The 18,146-nt window shown below is 38.8% G+C and overlaps 1 protein-coding gene across 3 annotated transcripts; it reads right to left on the bottom strand.

The window, feature by feature from the left end:
- Window positions 1-8,915: 8,915 nt before the first annotated feature.
- Window positions 8,916-15,446, bottom strand: LOC118903406 (zinc finger protein 684-like). 3 transcript variants are annotated; one of them, XM_036868470.1, is made up of 3 exons: window positions 15,252-15,446; window positions 14,453-14,548; window positions 8,916-10,041 (listed from the first exon to the last, which is right to left on the bottom strand). In XM_036868470.1, the coding sequence occupies exons 1-3, from the start codon at window positions 15,394-15,396 to the stop codon at window positions 9,116-9,118; spliced, it is 1,167 nt and encodes a 388-aa protein (XP_036724365.1). In that variant the 5' UTR covers window positions 15,397-15,446; the 3' UTR covers window positions 8,916-9,115. The 3 variants fall into 3 exon arrangements, with proteins under 3 accessions (XP_036724365.1, XP_036724386.1, XP_036724375.1); XM_036868491.1 differs by having other exon boundaries at window positions 14,453-14,640; window positions 15,252-15,271; XM_036868480.1 differs by lacking the exon at window positions 14,453-14,548.
- Window positions 15,447-18,146: the final 2,700 nt, after the last annotated feature.

Below are 18,146 nucleotides of genomic sequence, written 5' to 3'. Positions count from 1 at the left end.
TGGCTTCCATCACGCTTGGCCTCTTTACCCTCCGCTGCTCCCTTAATCACTTTAAGAGCAGCCAGCTGCTTTGCTGTGGGATGTCCATGTGGTGCCTGGAGAGGGCTGTGTGGTAAAGAGCTGATGTATCCTGCCTGGTAGGACCTGAGGCCTGCCAGCGGCCACATGAGTTAAGTTTGGAAATAGATTTTCTGAGGCCTGCCAATCATCACATAAGTGAACTTGGAAGCACGTCCTTCCCCCTGTTGAGGCTTGAGATGACTGTAGCCCCAGCAGACACCTTGATTGCAGTCTTTTTTTTTTTTTAATAAAGTTTATTTATTTATCTAGGCCATGCAGCATGGCTTACAGGATTTTAGTTCCCCAACCAGAGATTGAACCCGAGCCCTCGGTGGTGAAAGTGTAGAGTCCTAACCACTGCACCGCCAGGGAATTCCCGATTGCAGCCTTAAACGCCAGAGGATCCAGTGAAGCTATGCCCAGATTCCTGACCCACAGAAATTGCGACAAAATAAATTATTGTTGTTTTAAGCCACTAAGTTCTGGAGTAATTTGCTATGCAGCAGCAGATAACAAATACATTCAAGATGGTTCCAGAGTGGGGCAACATGGAGCTGAGGCCCCAGCCTGTCCAGCCTGGGCAGGTATCATGGGTGAGAAACAAATCTTTGTACTTACAAGGCACTAAGTAGATTGGGGGGTTGGTTTGCTACTACACTAACCTTTGCAAGTGTAAATAACACAATGATAAACATCTTTGTACTGAAGTCATTTACTAAATTTCTAATTATTTCCTTAGGACAGATTCATAGAAATGGAATTGCTCATTTAAATGGTATGACGGGGACTTCGCTGGTGGCGCAGTGGTTAAAAATCTGCTTGCCAATGCAGGGGACATGGGATCGGTTCCTGGTCCGGGAAGATCTCACATGCCGAGGAGCAACTAAGCCTGTGCGCCACAACTACTGAGCCTGCATGCCACAACTACTGAAGCCTCCGCACCTAGAGCCCGTGCTCCGCAACAAGAGAAGCCACCGCAATGAGAAGCCCGTGCACCACAACGAAGAGTAGCCCCCACTCGCCACAACTAGAGAAAGCCCGCATGCAGCAACAAAGACCCAAGGCAGCCAAAAATAATAAATAAATAAATAAATAAATAAATAAATAAATAAATAAATTTATTAAGTAAATAAATAAGTAAATGGTATGACATTTTAAGACTTTTAATGCACATTACGGAATAATGGTCCAAAAAGTTATGTTGATTTACATTTCCACCACTGAGGGGTACTTTGATTCTCCAAGCCCTGACCAGTTTATTTACCTTTCAGTCATAACTTATGTGTTGACAAAAAAAACCTGTTCATTACCTCCTCCAAATTATCTTTTAAATATAATAGTTTCTATCTCCCGGTACCACAGTCTTGGTTCAGGCCTTCTTCATTCCTTATGTGGCCTACTGCAGTATTCTACTCAATGGCCTTGCTTTCTGCAATCAATGTGCCACTCAGCTTGCCTAAGTTATCCTTCAAAAAATAGTAACCTGGTCTAAACTACTTCAATGCCAACCGGTGTATTAGTTATAATAGACTAAACTGCTGTAACAAATAGATCTTACAATGCACTGGCTCAGGAAAATAGAAGTCTATCTCTTCCTCATTTCACAGTCCGGGTAGGTGGTCCATGTTGGTGGGTAGCTCTTTTCTGTGTGGTCAATCAGCGACTGTCTTAGTCCATTCCGGCTGCTATAAAAAAATACCACAGACTGCGAGGCTTATAAACAAGAGAAATTTATTTCTCACAGTTCTGGGGGCTGGAAGTCTGAGATCAGGGTGCCAGCACGGTCGGGTGAGGGCCCTCTTCAGGGTGGCAGACTCCTTCTTACATGGTGGAAGGGGCTAGGAAGCTCTGTGGGGCCTCTTTTTTTTTTAAGGAAACATAAATAAATGCATTGACATACCATATTCACAATGGAAAGTACCAATATTATAAAGATGGCAGCTGTGCCCACATTAACTCCTAAATTCAGTTCCAATCAATAACTGAACAATGAAAACATTTTTCATCACAGATATTTTCAAACTTCACAAAAAAGAATAGCGTAATGAACTCCATGTACCCATCAACCAGCTTTGACAGTTATCAACATTTTGGCAATCTTGTTTCAATTACAGGGATTTAAGGGGAAGTGTGTGTTATTTTCCTGGAGAATTTTAAATCAGGACCAGAAATCATCATGTCATTTTGCCTGTAATTACTATAGTTTGCGTCACTAAGTACTTATTTTTTAAAGCCATAATTACTATTCTATTATCATACCTACACAAATGAATAGTTATTCCTTAATATCATCTAACTATCCATCCACATTCAGATTTCTCAGGTTGTATCCAAAGATGGCTTTTTACAGTTGGTGTATTTGAATCAGGATGTAAACAGTCCTTACATTGCATTTGCTTTTGTCCTTTAAGCCTCTTTGGCTGTGTAACAGCTTCCCTTCTTTTTATTTCCTGCAGTCTATTTGTTGTGTGTGCATGTGAAGGAAGGGATGTGGGTGGGTGCGTGTTCCAGTGGTATGTGTGTGGGGCCTCTTTTATAAAGGCATTAATCCCAGTCATGAGGGCTCTGCCCTTATGACCTAATCTCTTCCCAAAGGCCACACCTCCTACTACTATCACCTTGGTTATTAGGTTTTCAACGTATGAATTTGGGGGCGGTGGGACACAAACGTTCAGACCATAGCAGTGACCCAGACTGACAGTGGCTCTGCCCTTTTCAACACACTGCTTCCAAAGTTGACACATTCCAGCCCCTAGAAGAGCACCTCCACTACTAAAACACCATGCTCTGTGGTCTGGACTCCAAGGCAATTGCCTCTTAACTGGTCTCCCTATTTGCCCTCTTGCCATCCCTACTATCCATTTCCCACACACAGTCAGAGAGAACTTTCCAAAAATAAACCAGACTATACCACTCCTCCGCTAAAATTCTTCAAAATCTTCAAAACCTTCCCATCACATTTAGAAGGAAATCTCACATAATCTGGCACCTGTCTAATGCACAAAACTCACCTTCACTTCTCTGCTCCAGCCACACTGGACTTCTTGCTGATTCTCCACAGGCCAGGCTCACTCTTGCCTCCGGACCCTTGCACAATCTTTCCAAGGCTCCCTCCTTCGCTTCATTCAGGTCTCTATTTAAAAGTCTCCCCTTCTCAGAGGTCTTCCTTGGCCACTCCACCTTAATTTCCTATGAATTCAATCACCTGACAGGTTTTTTTTTTTTCTTAATGTTTTACTTATCAATACCTGGGGTTATTATATATTTGTTTGATTATTGTTTTTTGAGTTGAGTGCTGGCATCATGCCTTTTTTTGCTCACTGCTATATAATTAGTATACAGTCAGAACAGGGGTCAGCTCTGGTTTGCTGCCTGTTTTTCTTATTTCTTTTTTTTGGCCGCACTACACAGCATGAGGAATCTTATTTCCCTTGCAGTGGAAGCTTGACCACTGGACCGCCAGGGAAGTCCCCTGCTCACTGTTTTTGTAAATAGTTTTATTAGAACACAACCACACTCGTTCGTTTACGTGTCTATGGCTCCTTTCATGCTATAGCAGAGTAGTTGTAACAGAGACTGTATTGCCCACAAAAGCCTAAAATATTTAATATCTAGCCCTTTACAGAAAAAGTTTGCCAACTCCTGATCTATAGCAATTAATAAGGATGTATCAGCTTTCTATTATTTGCTCAGTGGATCTTGTTCCATTCCTTTATTTTCCATCCTTTCTGTATGATTTTGCTTCAGTCTTCTTGTATGCAGTTTATACCTGGATTTTAAAAAACAATCTGGTAGTCTCTGAAAAAGTATGGATTTTTAAGGCCTTTCTGGTTAAAAGAAGGAGGAATAAAGAGTATCTCTCTTACCATCTTGATTAAAATATAATGAAGACAGAGAACCCTGATGCAAGAGAAACAGCTGCTCTGATCTTAAAGATACTTTCTACTGCTGCTGTGCTATATGAAACATCTTGCTCAAAAATCAGACTAAATTCCATCTCTGTCCAAAAGAAAGCAGTAACTGTTATACTAATTAAACACGTTTACTACCTTCCTAGCTATAGTTAATTTCTAGACTTGAAAAAATTATTTGAAGAAAACATTTTTTATAAGAGATAGTATTAGTTCATGAAATAATTTGACAATATCACCAATTTATCTTCTTTCTTCCTTCCTTTCTCCAGAAAGGCACCAGCTCTTTTGATTTGGGGTTAGGGAGAGCACCTGATTATCTACCTTTTGCAATGTAAGTTATAAGGTGCTTCTGACATATTTATTTTAAAAAAAATAGAACGTTATTATTCTGTAGGAAAGGTGATTTAATCCATTTGCATTTATTGTGATTAGTGATATACTTTGACACATTCCTGCTGTTTTATTTTTGCTTTCTATTTACCATGCCTTTCCTTCATTGCTTTGGTTTTTCTTTCCTGTTTTCTATTGGATTTACAGCTCTCTTTATCCTCTTTTTTCTCTCTAGTGATTTGCGACCTAGTCTATTTATTTCAGTGGTTAACCTTCAATTTTTAACATGCATATTCAACAAGGTATAAAGTTAGTATCTCTATTCTTTCCCAGATCAAGGATTTTATAACACTTTAGCCCTGATTCCTCCTACTTTTCCAACTTTATTCTCTAGAATATTCATTTTACCTTATTTCTAGCCCTCTCCCAAAGCAGTCATCATTTAAATTACTTACACCCAACATAAACTCAGCTTTACCAACTTGTTTACAACTTGTTTGTTCATCGATACTTCTTGCATCCTGCTCTTCTCGGGTGGCTGATGTTAATGCTGGTTTCTCAGGAAAATGAGATTTCAGGTGATATTTTCATCGAGATATTTTTGGCCTTCTATATATATATATATATATATATTTTTTTTTAATAAGCAGGTATCATAAAAGCATTCAAAAATAAACCTATCTTCAAACTGGAAAAAAATCAACTTAATGTCCATGTATAAACACTTAAACAGAGAAAAAATAGCATATTTGAGTGTTCCTGTTAAAAGGAAAAAAGTTAAAGTAAAAATATCTCAAAGTGTAACATTCTTGAGGGAAGGTGGGTGTGAAAAAGGATAATCTGCTTGCATTATGCATGACTATTTCAAACATTTTGGACAACTAGACAAAGGCACAGACTTCCAATGAAGAAAAATGGGCTTCTGGGGATATAAGATCATATTTGACCTGAGTGTAAATAACATTTTGGTTTTCTTCCTGCCAAAATCATGTTCTGGGGTTGAGGTCATACAGGAAAAGAATGAAGTCAATGGTAGAAAGCGCCCCACGTAGCAATTTTTATGTGTCCAGTACTAGAGTCCAGGTGTCAAAGAAGTCTGGAAATGTGAGAAAATAACTTTTTATTGTTCTTTTTTCAGATAAATGGTCATATCTCTAGCTTTAAATATAGAAGTACTTTGCCCACAAACATGTCTGAAGTTGAAAGAAAACATGTTAAACATATTATTTGAAAATATAACTAGTTATTGTTTGACATTTTTTCTTGCAGCATTATTTATGATAGCCAAGACATGGAAGTAACCTAAGTGTCAATTGATGGATGAATGGATAAAGAAAATGTGGTATATACACAATGGAATATTACTCAGCCATAAAAAGAAGGAAATCCTGCCATTTGCAACTACATGGATAGACCTGGAGGGCATTTTGCTAAGTGAAATAAGTCAGACAGAGAAAGACAAATACCATATAATCTCACTTATATGTAAAATAAACAAAACAAAACCCAAACCCACAGATTACAGAGAAGACATTGGTGGCTGCCAAGGGCTGGGAGTGGGGGCTGCGCAAAGTGGGAGAAGGGGGTCAAAAGGTACAAACTTTAAACTTCCAGTTATAAAATATCTAATAGGGATGTAATGCACAGCATGGTTAATAGTTAGTAATACTGTGTTGCATATTAGAAAGTTGCTGAGACTAGATCTTAAAAGTTCTCATCACAAGAAAAAAATTTTAGTAACTGTGTGTGGTGATCGATTTAACTAGACTTGTGGAGAACGTTTTGCAATGTATACAAATATTGACTCATTATGTTGTACACCTGAGACAAACATGATGTTACATGTCAGTTATATCTCAACTTTTTTAAAAAGATAGGGAATCCCCTGGTGGTCCAGTGGTAAGGACTCTGCACTTTCACTTCTGAGGGCGTGGGTTCGATCCTTGGTCGAGGAACTAAGATCCCGCAAGCCACACCCAAAAAAAAAAAAAGAAAAAGAAAAGAAAGATAAATTGAGCAATATATTAAATATGTTCAAGAAAGTAAAACACTACAATAACATGTGATCACAACAATCACCAACAACAGGGTTTTGGCAGATATAAGAGTCTTCCAAATATATGTAAATGTCTAGTACCCCTTATCCTATTTTATTCAATAAAAATGTATATGTTTTATTAAAAGAACTTCAAATTCACTTGACTTTACTTAAAAATAATTTGTATATTTGATTATTATTAGACATGATTTTCTGTATATCTCACAAATGTGAGCTCTAGACCCATGAAGTGCATTAGAATTAGTGAGATTCATGATTTTGTTTTATTGCCTGACAATGACTTGGTTTAAATAGAAAAAAAATTTTTTTCTTTGTTTCAACTTTTTAAACACCTATTTAATTTTGTTTCATTATGGTTCATACTTAGCTAATTATTTTACTCTGTTAATTAAGAAAGGGAACAAATGGTTTAATTCAGAGCTCAGATCATAATACCAAATACTCATTCTAGCAGCAATGAGACAGTCCCCACCCTCCAAGGGTGTCTGTCTTCTTGCTGTCTTAAACTTTATATTTGCTCAGATACTAATATTACTGCTAAAGTCAGGAGCTGAGAAAGAGCTAGGAGGGGAAGAGAAAATGTTAAATAAGGCAAAAGAACAGCTTTAAAGGGAAGTGAGAGAAAAGGCAGTCAAAATTGAAAAAAGATCCCTGAGTTTATAATTAATTTACATATATACTTCTGTGGTTTGCCAAGTGATTTGGTGTGACTACCTAAGTTTAATTAGCATACAGTCTCAGAATGAAAACTCTGTAAGACAAGGCTTCACTTAGATTTGATGGATATTCAGAAAATCACTCTCATTCACGTCTGTCATCATCACCCTGCAAAAATGTTAATGAGGGAAAACAATTCCAAGTTCACACATATAATCCCAAAACTTATGTTTGCAAGAGAAAACCTGATTTTGTGAATATAGGTTCAAGCTCAATGCAGTACCTAAGCTTCAACCAAGTCTGAAGAAAGGGCTTAAAGACTCATATTAGCAAGCAACACTTAAAGTGGAATACAGCATTTTCACTTAAATCATTGTGAGTTCATGTGTCTTTAAAGGCAATACACAGAATTTATGTAATGTCAAATTATAAAAGAGTTGCTAAGAAGTTCAAGGAAGCAGAAACACTTTTCAATATAGCTTGATATGATACCTATGGTAGTCACCTGGAAATTTCCAAACAAGCCTGAGATATCTCTGAATCGATTTCCTAAACAAAAAGGTAATAATTGATTTTAATAATAATATAGACAATTTAATTTTATTTTAATCAATAATATTGATTTTAATAATTTCCTTCCAGAAGTCTCACAAAGTATTGTGACACCTAATTTTTCTAAACTAAGTACCCCAGTTATATACTGCTTTAGGTTCACTCCTACTTATGTAGCCCCTCCAGTAAAATAGGATGGCTTTTATTTATGACTATTTATCTGGAGAAATGCCTCTTTCCCTGTACTAAGTGCTTAGAGTAATAAAGAACACAGCTGTTTTCTTTCTTCAGTGTCCGGTTAATCAGGATTAAATACACACACGCACATACACACACATGCACACACACACGTTTTGCACAGAGAAGAAAACATATTACACAACGTCCTCAGCTGAGCAGAGCAGAAGACTTCATAACTGTCCCTGATTATTATTTAAGAGGAGGCTCAAGAAGGCTCAGTAACAACTGCCGTAACTACTCATAAGTGCCACGAAATGGTTAGAGATCAAGTTTATAGCACTGACCTTCATCCTACATAATAAACCATATTATTTCATTTATATTTGGCAATTCTGGATATGGCGATTTTAGGCTTTGAAGAGACAATGATGGTGTTTACCAGAGATCTTAATAGCTATAATTTTAGAAGGGGTTTAAGTTTTATTTATACATTTTTTATTGTAGTAAAATATACAGAACATAAAATGTACTATCTAAACCATTTTTAAGTGTACAATTCACTGGCATTAAGTACGTTCACAATGTTGTGCAACCATCATTATAACAGATATAATTTTGTATAATGTGCATAGCATATATTTCAAACCCACGGTTATACAAATTTCTTAAGCAGTGCAGACATTTGTATAAATTGTGTAAAAATCATAAATCAGGGGCAGTGTACACATGCAATTATAGTCAGTCTGATGCCTTAATTATTCAATTTTTTCACAACTTCCTCAGTTTTACTGTAAAGTTGTCTGTAGCTCAAAATTTTCTGTAATCTTTTCAATAAAATTAGTAATATCGGGCTTCCCTGGTGGCGCAGTGGTTGAGAATCTGCCTGCCAATGCAGGGGACACGGGTTCGAGCCCTGGTCTGGGAAGATCCCACATGCCGCGGAGCAGCTGGGCCCGTGAGCCACAATTACTGAGCCTGCGTGTCTGGAGCCTGTGCTCCGCAACAAGAGAGGCCGCGATAGTGAGAGGCCCGCGCACTGCGATGAAGAGTGGTCCCCAATTGCCACAACTAGAGAAAGCCCTCGCACAGAAACGAAGACCCAACACAGCCATAAATAAATAAATAAATAAATAAATATTTAAAAAAAAAATTAGTAATATCACTTATAGACCAGGAATTTCAGAACATGCCTTTCCACATTTATTCAACTGATAGGGTTTTTCTCATGATGAATTCTTTGCTGCTTCAGTAAAAGGCTAATTTTAAGTTTTCCCACATTTACAAAGCTCCCTTGTTTTTATGACTTCTTTGATGGAGAATGAGATGTGTCTTCCAGTTAAAAGATTTCCCACATGTGTTGCATTTATTTTGTTGCTCTGCTGTGAGTTGAGTAATGTTTAAGGAGATGTGATCTCTTGATGAAGGCTTTGCCACATTCAGTGCACCCGTGGGGTTTCTCGCCTGTATGAATTCTCTGATGCATGACCAACACTGATGAGTCTGCAAAGGCTTTGCCACATTCTCTGCATCGGTATGGTTTCTCGCCTGTATGGATTCTGGAGTGTTTATAAAGGGATGAACTGTACTTGAAGCTTTTCCCACACTCCTTACATTCAAATGAGTTCTCGGGTGTGTGCGATTTCACATGCTGAGTAAAGGAGGAGTTCCAGGTGAATGATTTCCCACATTGACCACATTCATAAGGCTTCTCTCCAGTGTGGAGTCTCTGATGGACCACGAGCTGTGCTTTATGCGTAAAAGCTTTTCCACAATCACTGCACACAAAGGGTCTCTCTCCACTATGAATTTTTTGATGAGCTGCAAGGTGTCCCTTACTGTTAAAGGCTTTCCCACAGTCACTGCATTCAAAGGTGTTTTTTTTCCTTGTATGCTTTTTTTCATGTCTAATGAGACGAGACTTCTTTTGGAAGCCTTTCCCACATTCACTGCACCCAAAGGTTTTTTTCCTTCTGTGCTTTTTTTCATGTCTAATAAGACACAACTTGTTTTTGAAGGCTTTTCCACATTCCTTGTATTCATAAGAGTTTTCTCTGATATAACTTTTATTATAACTAAGAAAGTATAAGTTAGGTTGCAAACACTTTCCATTTGATTCACATTTATGTTGTTTTTGTCTTGAAGAAATAAAATTTATACTCAGATTACAATTTTGGACTGTCTCGTTGGTCAGTGTTTTCTTGAAGGTGAACATACCTTGGTTCAAAAAATTGTCTTTGCTTCCTTCTCCTTCCTGTCCCTCTAGCTCATCATCAAGTAAGCAGATAACTTCTAAAAAGGAGTAAAATGAAATATTCTCAGTTCTCAGTTACTCCTTCCAATATCATGTAATAGAAAGAAAATTTTAAAGTCTACGTTTTTGGGCAAGGATGCCTATTCTGACCACTTCTAGTCAACATAGGACTAAAGTCCTAGCTAGACCAATTAGGTAAGAAAAAGAAACAAAAAACATCCAAACGGGGAAGGAAGAAGTAAAAGAATCTCTGTTCATTGATGACATGATCTTGTATTCAGAAAACCCTAAAGATTCCATGAAAAAACTGTTAGAACTAATAAATTCACCAAAGTTGTAGGATACAAAATCAACATACAAAAGTCAGTTATCTTTCTATACCCTAAAAGCAAACAATCTGAAAAGGAAATTAAGAAAACAATCAATTTACAATAGCATCAAAAAGAATAAAATAAACTTAACCAAGGAGATGAAAGACCTGTACACTGACAACTACAAAACACTTCTGAAAGAGATTAAAGAAAACACAAATAAATGGAAAGACATTTTCCATTTTCTGTGTTCATGGACTATTGTTAAAATGTCCCAAATGTACCCAAATGTATCTACAGATTCAGTGCAATCCCAGTGGAATTTTTTGCAGAATTTGAAAAAGCAATTCTAGGGACCTTCCCTGGTGGTGCAGTGGTTAAGAATCCTCCTGCCGGGACTTCCCTGGTGGCACAATGGTTAAGAATCCGCCTGCCAATGCAGGGGAAATGGGTTCAAGCCCTGGTCTGGGAAGATCCCACATGCTGCAGAGCAACTAAGCCCGTGCACCACAAGTACTGAGCCTGCACTCTGGAGCCCGCGAGCCACAACTATTGAGCCTGCATGCCACAACTACTGAAGCCCATGTGCCTAGAGCCCATGCTCTGCAACAAGAGGAGACACCACAATACAAAGCCCGTGCACCACAACGAAGAGTAGCCCCCGCTCACCGCAACTAGCGAAAGCCCGTGCACAGCAATGAAGACCCAACGCAGCCAAAAATCAATAAATAAAATAAATAAATTTATATATATATAAAAAAGAATCCACCTGCCAATGCAGGGGACAAGGGTTCGAGCCCTTGTCTGGGAAGATCCCACATGCTGCAGAGCAACTAAGCCTGTGTGCCACAATTACTAAACCTGCACTCTAGAGCCCGCAAGCCACAACTACTGAGCCCGTGCGCCACAACTACTGAAGCCCACACGCCTGGAGCCCGTGCTCTGCAACAAGAGAAGCCACCCCAATGAGAAGCCTGTGCACCGCAACAAAGAGTAGGCCCCACTCGCCGCAAATAGAGAAAAGCCCACACACAGCAACGAAGACCCAATGCAGCCGAAAATAAATTTAAAAATAAATTAATTAACTAAAAAAAAAAAAAAGAAAAAGCAATTCTAAAATTCGTATGGAACCACGAAGGACTCCCAAGAGCCAAAACAATCTTGAGAAAGAACAAAGCAGCAGGCCTCACATTTCCTGTCTTGAAACCACATCACAAAGTTACAGTAATCAAAACTGTACTTTATGGTACTGACATAAAGACAGACATATAGACCAATGGAAAAGAATAGAGAGCCCAGAAATAAGCCCACGCATATATGGTCTTCAAGAAGTGTGCCAAGACAACACAATGGGGAAAGAATAGTTTCTTCAACAAATAGTGCTGGGAAAACCAGATACCCACATGTAAAAGAGTGAAATTGGACCCCAATCTTACACCACACACAAAAATCAACTCAAAATATATTAAAGACTTAAACATAAGATCTGAAACTATAAAACTCCTAGAAGAAAAGATAGGGGAAAACTTCAGAATATTGGTGCTCACAATGATTTCTTGGATAGGGAACCAAAAGCACTGACAACAAGAGCAAAAACGGACAAGTGGTACTACAGCAAACTAAAAACTTTCTGTTAAGAAAAGGAAACAATTAATAGAGTGAAAAGGCAACCTACAGAATGGGAAAAAATATTTTAAAAACATATATTGGATAAGTCGTTAATATCCAAAATATATAAGGAACACTTACAACTCAATAGCAAAAAACGGGCAAAGAACTTTAATGGACATTTCTCCAAAGGAGACATACAAATGGTCAACAGGTATATGAAAAGATGCTCAACATCACTAATCATCAGGGAAATGCAAATCAAAACCAAAATAAGATATCATCTCACACCTGTTAGGATGTCCATTATTAAAAAACAAAAAAACAAAATAACAAGTGTTGGCAAGACTGTGGAGAAATTAGAACCCTGGTGCACTGTTGGTGTGCATATAAAATGGTACAGCCACTATGGAAAACGGTATGGAGTTTCCTCAAAGTATCAAAAATTGAACCACCATATGATCCAGCAATCCCACTTCTGGGTATTTACCAAAAAAATTGAAAACAGGATTTCCTAGAGATATTAGCACTCCTGTGCTCACTGCAGCATTATTCACAATAGCCAAGAGTTGGAACAATCTAAATGTCCACTGACAGATGAATGGATAAAGGAAATATGGTATATAAATACTTTAAAAAAGAAGGAAATCCTTCATATGCTACAACATGGATGAACCTCAAGGACATTAGGCTAAGTGAAATCAGCCAGTCACAGAAGGACAAAAACTGCATAATAGCACTTACATAAGGTATTTAAAATAGTCAAACCTATATAAGCAGAAAGTAGAGAAGTGGTTGCCAGGGGCAGGGAGGAGTGGGAAATGGCAAGTTGTTCAATGGGTTTAGGGTTTCAGTCCTGCAAGATGAGGAAGTTCTAGAGATCCCCTGTACACCAATGTGTATACAGTTAACAATATTGTACTATACACTTAAAAGTTTGCCAATGAGGGTAAGTTTCATATTATGCATTTTTTTTTTTTTTACCACACACATGCCAAAAGTCTCTGGTTTCAGGTCTAGTCTCCCATTCTGGACTACAAAACAAAAAAGAAATCTGTATTTGTCCTGCTCTGGGCATTAAGAAGAAACTGCTGAAATGGAGGCTTCCGGAAAACAATAATGAGAACAAGTAGCTTTTTCTATTTATAAATATGACTTTCCATTCTGTGAAAGACGGTAAAATAGGCACAAAGTAATGTTATAACAATGACAAAGAAAGTTAAAAAGGGCTCTTAACAAGGATGCAGAGTAGCTCTGAGAATGGGGAGAGCCATTTCAGAGGAATGAATGAGGAGGGTAACCAGGGGAACAAGGAGATAAAGGCATTCTGAGAAATGAGAAGAGCTAGATTGGGTTGGGGAAATTTGACCAGAGTCAAAATCTACAACATCTAAGAATTAAGTTATCCTGTTAGGATGCTCCCGAGTCTCTTTCACACATTTCTCCTTCTCCTTCCTCATCCTGCACACAACCACCAAAGAACTGTCAAGCCATTAACTCCCTTTTACCTATAGGCACTTTCCTATATCCTCTCTAGCCACCCAAGCCACAGTTGAGGCCTATTTGTAGAAAGTTCTCCAACTCCACTTCTAGCTAGGATTCATTCTCCAACGTCTACACATACCCAGGAACACAGAGGCTCAGCAGAACGTTGAAAAGAGACCAGATGTCAATTCTTTTGCTTCTATCATCAGTTATTTCTACTACTTGATAAGAATTTTTCCTGATAAATAATCCTATTTTTTTATAACCTCTTTCAACCTTCCAGATGTACTAGCCTCCAAAACTCTGCTTTGCCCCTGACACCACACTCTTTAACTCAAATTTCACATTTTGGTTTCCACACATACAGATCCCATTATTTCTGGGGATCTGAACCATAAGACTCCTAGGCTTTACCAACTTTTGCCTTTATATACTGTGTGGTTAAGAAAGTTAACTCTGACTACTGTTACTATGGTGCCACACCATGTCCAAAACAACACCATCACTGTTCAAAACTAATGCTAAGTCCACTGATATAATAATGTTAGGGAAAATGGAGGAGAAGGCAATTCTTCACTGTTTCTGAGATTGCCTTCCATCAAGGGAGAATCTTATTAATGTAACAATTTGGACTCTTACCTCATTCCTTATGTCTCAAATAAACACAATCTGATTACATTATTAGAAATTGATGTAGGGAAATATCAGCCATCATGTTGAGGGGGGAAGAAGAATGAGGATTCTAGGAACTGAGAGAACCAACAAGCACTTCGACAGAACAGGCAGCGTGAGGAGCCAGAGCAGAGAGGAAGGACATCCTCCCACACAAGAGCTGAGAAACAGAAAGAGCAGCCACGTGGAAGAGTGGAAGTGAAGGTGCCATCTGGGGATCTGAGGATGTTGTGTCAGGTGTACCCAGTCACTTTCAAAGGTGTGTGGTTTTAAGAGGTGCTTCCTGCAAAGTATTTCAGAGGTGCCTGTCCCTCACTCACCAACTGGGATCTCAGTTCCAGAGACTCCCATCTACCTGCTTTCTCTGACTCACCTGGAGAGCGCCAACGTGGGTTCTCTCCCTCCACCATCCATGGCTCTTGTCCTTGCTCCACCTTGAAGATCACTTTTGTTTTGGTGACTGGACACCCTGTTCATGGGAAACAACACAGAACTGGGGACAAAGTGCTAGGAACAAACGACTACCTCACAATTCGGGTTTGCCTCCTGGAGTCTTAGGGCCTGTGAAGATAACAAACAAGCTTTAGAACAGAAAAGACCCTTCTTCATTTGGGAGGCAGAAGCATTAAACATACTACCTGATCCCCAAAGGGGATTATGAATCTTTGACCAGACTAAGCTGGTGGCGCAGTGGTTAAGAATCCGCCTGCCAATGCAGGGGACATGGGTTCGAGCCCTGGTCCGGGAAGATCCCACATGCCGAGGAGCAACGAGGCCCGTGCGCCACAACTACTGAGCCTGCTCTCTAGAGCTCGCAGCCATAACTACTGAGCCCATGGGCCACAACTACTGAAGCCCACGCGCCTAGAGCCCGTGCTCCGCAACAAGAGAAGCCACTGCAATGAGAAGCCCATGCACCTCAACGAAGAGTAGCCCCCGCTCGCCACAACTAGAGAAAGCAAAAGCCCACACACAGCAAAGAAGACCCAACACGGCCATAAACAAACAAACAAACAAACAAACAGAAATAGCAAAAAAAAAGAAAAAGATTCTTTGACCACTAAAATTCAGGGTCAAACTTACTAATGCTTCAGAATGTTCACAGGTTTCTCAAGTCTTAAAGGAAGGGTACTATTAGTATATCCTGAGTTACACAGGGAAGTTGTCCTTACCCACTGAGATGAGGTTTCTAAAGTTCTCCAGCATCACATCCCAATACAGCTTCCTCTGAGCACATCCCAGCAGCTGCCACTCCTCCAGGGTGAAGTCCACGGCCACATCCTGGAATGTCACTGATCCCTGTAATAGTACATTCATCTTCGACCTGAAGTGAGCACCACTGGGGTAGGTGGAGGGGATTCAGAGCAATTCCTCTAATTATGTTCATATGTTCAGAGTTTGCAGTAAGTTACCTAGAATAACTAAAAACTACGTACTTGATTTAGAATTAAAATTTGTGATAGAAGAAAACCATATTAAAACTGTCCCACTATATACATATACACACATACGTATATATACATACGTATACGTACATATATATGGAGAGAGGGAGAGGAAGAGAAGGAATAAGATAATACTAAGTTCACTGAGCATTGTTTTGGCCTCATGTATTCTGCTTATACAAAGGGACACTGAAAAACAGTCATATGAAGACGGCTACTCATTTATGACAAATCATCAAATTTTTTTCTTTCACGATAAGTGCCAGGAAAATCTTTATCTATGGAATTGTTATACCTTATTCTCTAGGACATGGCCAATAACTTCACTGATTGGGTATCCTGTTTTTATGACTGCCAAGATTAAGCATAAATTTGCATCTCAACATTACAAAGTATGTGCAGACCTTACGGCCTCCATATCAATTTTCTAATTTTTCTTCAATTTAAATTTCAATCTATATTTTTCCCATTTATATTCTTACCTATTAATACTTTTCCACTTTAATATATGGAGTCTTACAAGTCACTTCAAATTCACCAGAAAGCAAAGTGGAATTTGAATGAATAAATGGATGGATAGACGTATGGATGGATGGATATCTTGCCTGGAAGTTGGTCGCTTTCTGCGGCTCATGAGAAAGGACACCTATCTATGAAAACAAGACAGGGGGAGTCCCCTGCCTTTCCAGCCTAGAAATAAGTACCCGTATGCCAGCTACAAAAAAGGCTACTGGGGAAAGAATGACTTTTCAAACAAGCAGGGAAGTCCATGTTATAGAAAGACCAACTTGTCCACTTTTAATCCTGATATGATCACAGGAAACTTGGATAAGGATGGTCTCTCTTGGGTAGATGTATACATTTCTGCCCATTGATCTACTACAATTTATTGTTAATTTCTGATCTAGTGATTTCTTTTCTCCCAGAAACTTATCCCAAAGAAATAAAAATTGATGGATATGAAGATTAAAAGCCTGAGTCCTGGAGCCAGGCAACCGAGTTCAAATTCAGCTACTCCACTTACTAGCAGCAATGACCCTGAGAAAGTTACTTAACTACTCTATACCTCAGTTTTCTTATCTGCAAAACGCTGGTGATAATAGTACACACATCATAGGATTTTTACGAGGATTAAATAAGTGAATACATGGAAACCACTCAGAACAATATGTGGTAAGCACTCAATAAGACTGTGACTATTTTTAAAAATAAAAACGGGGAGAAAGGGAGAGATGAAAAATAATGTTTTTATATCATTGCTTATAATATGAAAACACAGACAATAGCTTAAATGTCCATTAATAGAGTGTTGATTTTTAAAAAAAGATGATAGCTTAAATGTCCATTAACAGTGTTGATTTAAAAAAAAAGATGCTGTAGAAAGATACTGCTTTGGAAAGAGGTTCCATTTATATTTGTAGGTGAAAAAAGTACGTTAAAATATATAACATGATCCTCCCCTCCCCTTTTAAAAGAATATGCACGCAGATACAGAGACACACAAGCTTGGTGGTCTCTGCAAATAAATAATAGCTATTTACCAAAATGTAAATAACTGTTATTTAGGGTTGTAAAGACAGCAGAATCATATGTAACTTCTATTTTATTTTTTTACATATTTGTACTTTTTAAATATTTATAATGTATTATTTTTTCAAATATATACATATACACATACATGTAAATATATACAGTTTAAAAATATACATATAAAATTTAAACAAAGGTCTGTAACGCCCTACAACATCTTGGTTCCACCTCTTCTAACCTCATCTACTTCAATCCTTCAAGCACCCTCCTATAGTCACTCTGATCAGACATTCAGCTTTCTTGCTCTTCCTCCAAAATACCAAGGATGATTACTCAGGATCTCTGCACATCTCTTCTGCCTGGGCTGTTCTCCCCCAGGGAAAAATCGAGATACTGCACAGCTCACTCTCTAAATTCCTTCAGGTCTCTGCTTACAGGTCACTTAGCAGCGAGGCTTTTCTTGACAACCTCAGATAAAAGAGCTTCCTCCCTCACAGTCACCACCACTCTGTACACCCTTACTCTGTCTTTTTCTCCATTGCACCTACTATCAAATGACAGATTGTGTATCTGTTTATTCGGTTTTTGTTTCTCTACCTCCATGAAAAACATAGATTCTGTTTTGCTCACTGTGGTACACCAAGTACCAGAATGGTGTTTGGTCCACAACAGACACTCAGCAAATATTTGCTGAATCAATCAAACTCCTTGTTACATGTTTTCAAAAGAAACTTATTAAGCAACTTTGGCCCAACTGAACTGTGATGCAGAGGACTTCCCTGGCAGGCCAGTGGTTAAGACTCTGCGCGTCCACTGCAGGGGGCACCGGTTCAATCCCTGGGCAGGGAACTAAGATCGTGCATGCCGCTGCGGTGCGGCAAAACTTTTTTATATTTTTATTTGTTTAATTTTTGGCTGCGCTAGGTCTTCGTTGCTGCCTGTGGGCTTTCTCTAGTTGTGGCGAGTGGGGGCTACTCTTCATTGCAGTGCGCGGGCTTCTCATTGTGGTGGCTTCTCTTGTTGCAGAGCACGGGCTCTAGGCGCACAAGCTTCAGTAGTTGTGGCACAGGGGCTCAGTAGTTGTGGCGCACG

The sequence above is a fragment of the Balaenoptera musculus genome, chromosome 1 (genome assembly GCF_009873245.2).
Source record: "Balaenoptera musculus isolate JJ_BM4_2016_0621 chromosome 1, mBalMus1.pri.v3, whole genome shotgun sequence".
NCBI classification, from domain to species: Eukaryota; Metazoa; Chordata; class Mammalia; order Artiodactyla; family Balaenopteridae; genus Balaenoptera; species Balaenoptera musculus.
The sequence above is the reverse complement of the archived record's forward strand: the minus strand, read 5'-3'. Positions and strand labels throughout refer to the sequence as shown.

Excerpts from the sequence above, each read along its gene's own strand:
- LOC118903406 (XM_036868470.1), bottom strand. The coding sequence starts at position 15,396 with ATGAATGTACTATTACAGGGATCAGTGACATTCCAGGATGTGGCCGTG. Across the intron at positions 14,549-15,251 it reads TAGAAACCTCATCTCAGTGG|GGTGTCCAGTCACCAAAACA; the intron begins GTAAGGACAACT and ends TCCCATGAACAG. Across the intron at positions 10,042-14,452 it reads CCCACGTTGGCGCTCTCCAG|AAGTTATCTGCTTACTTGAT; the intron begins GTGAGTCAGAGA and ends ACTCCTTTTTAG.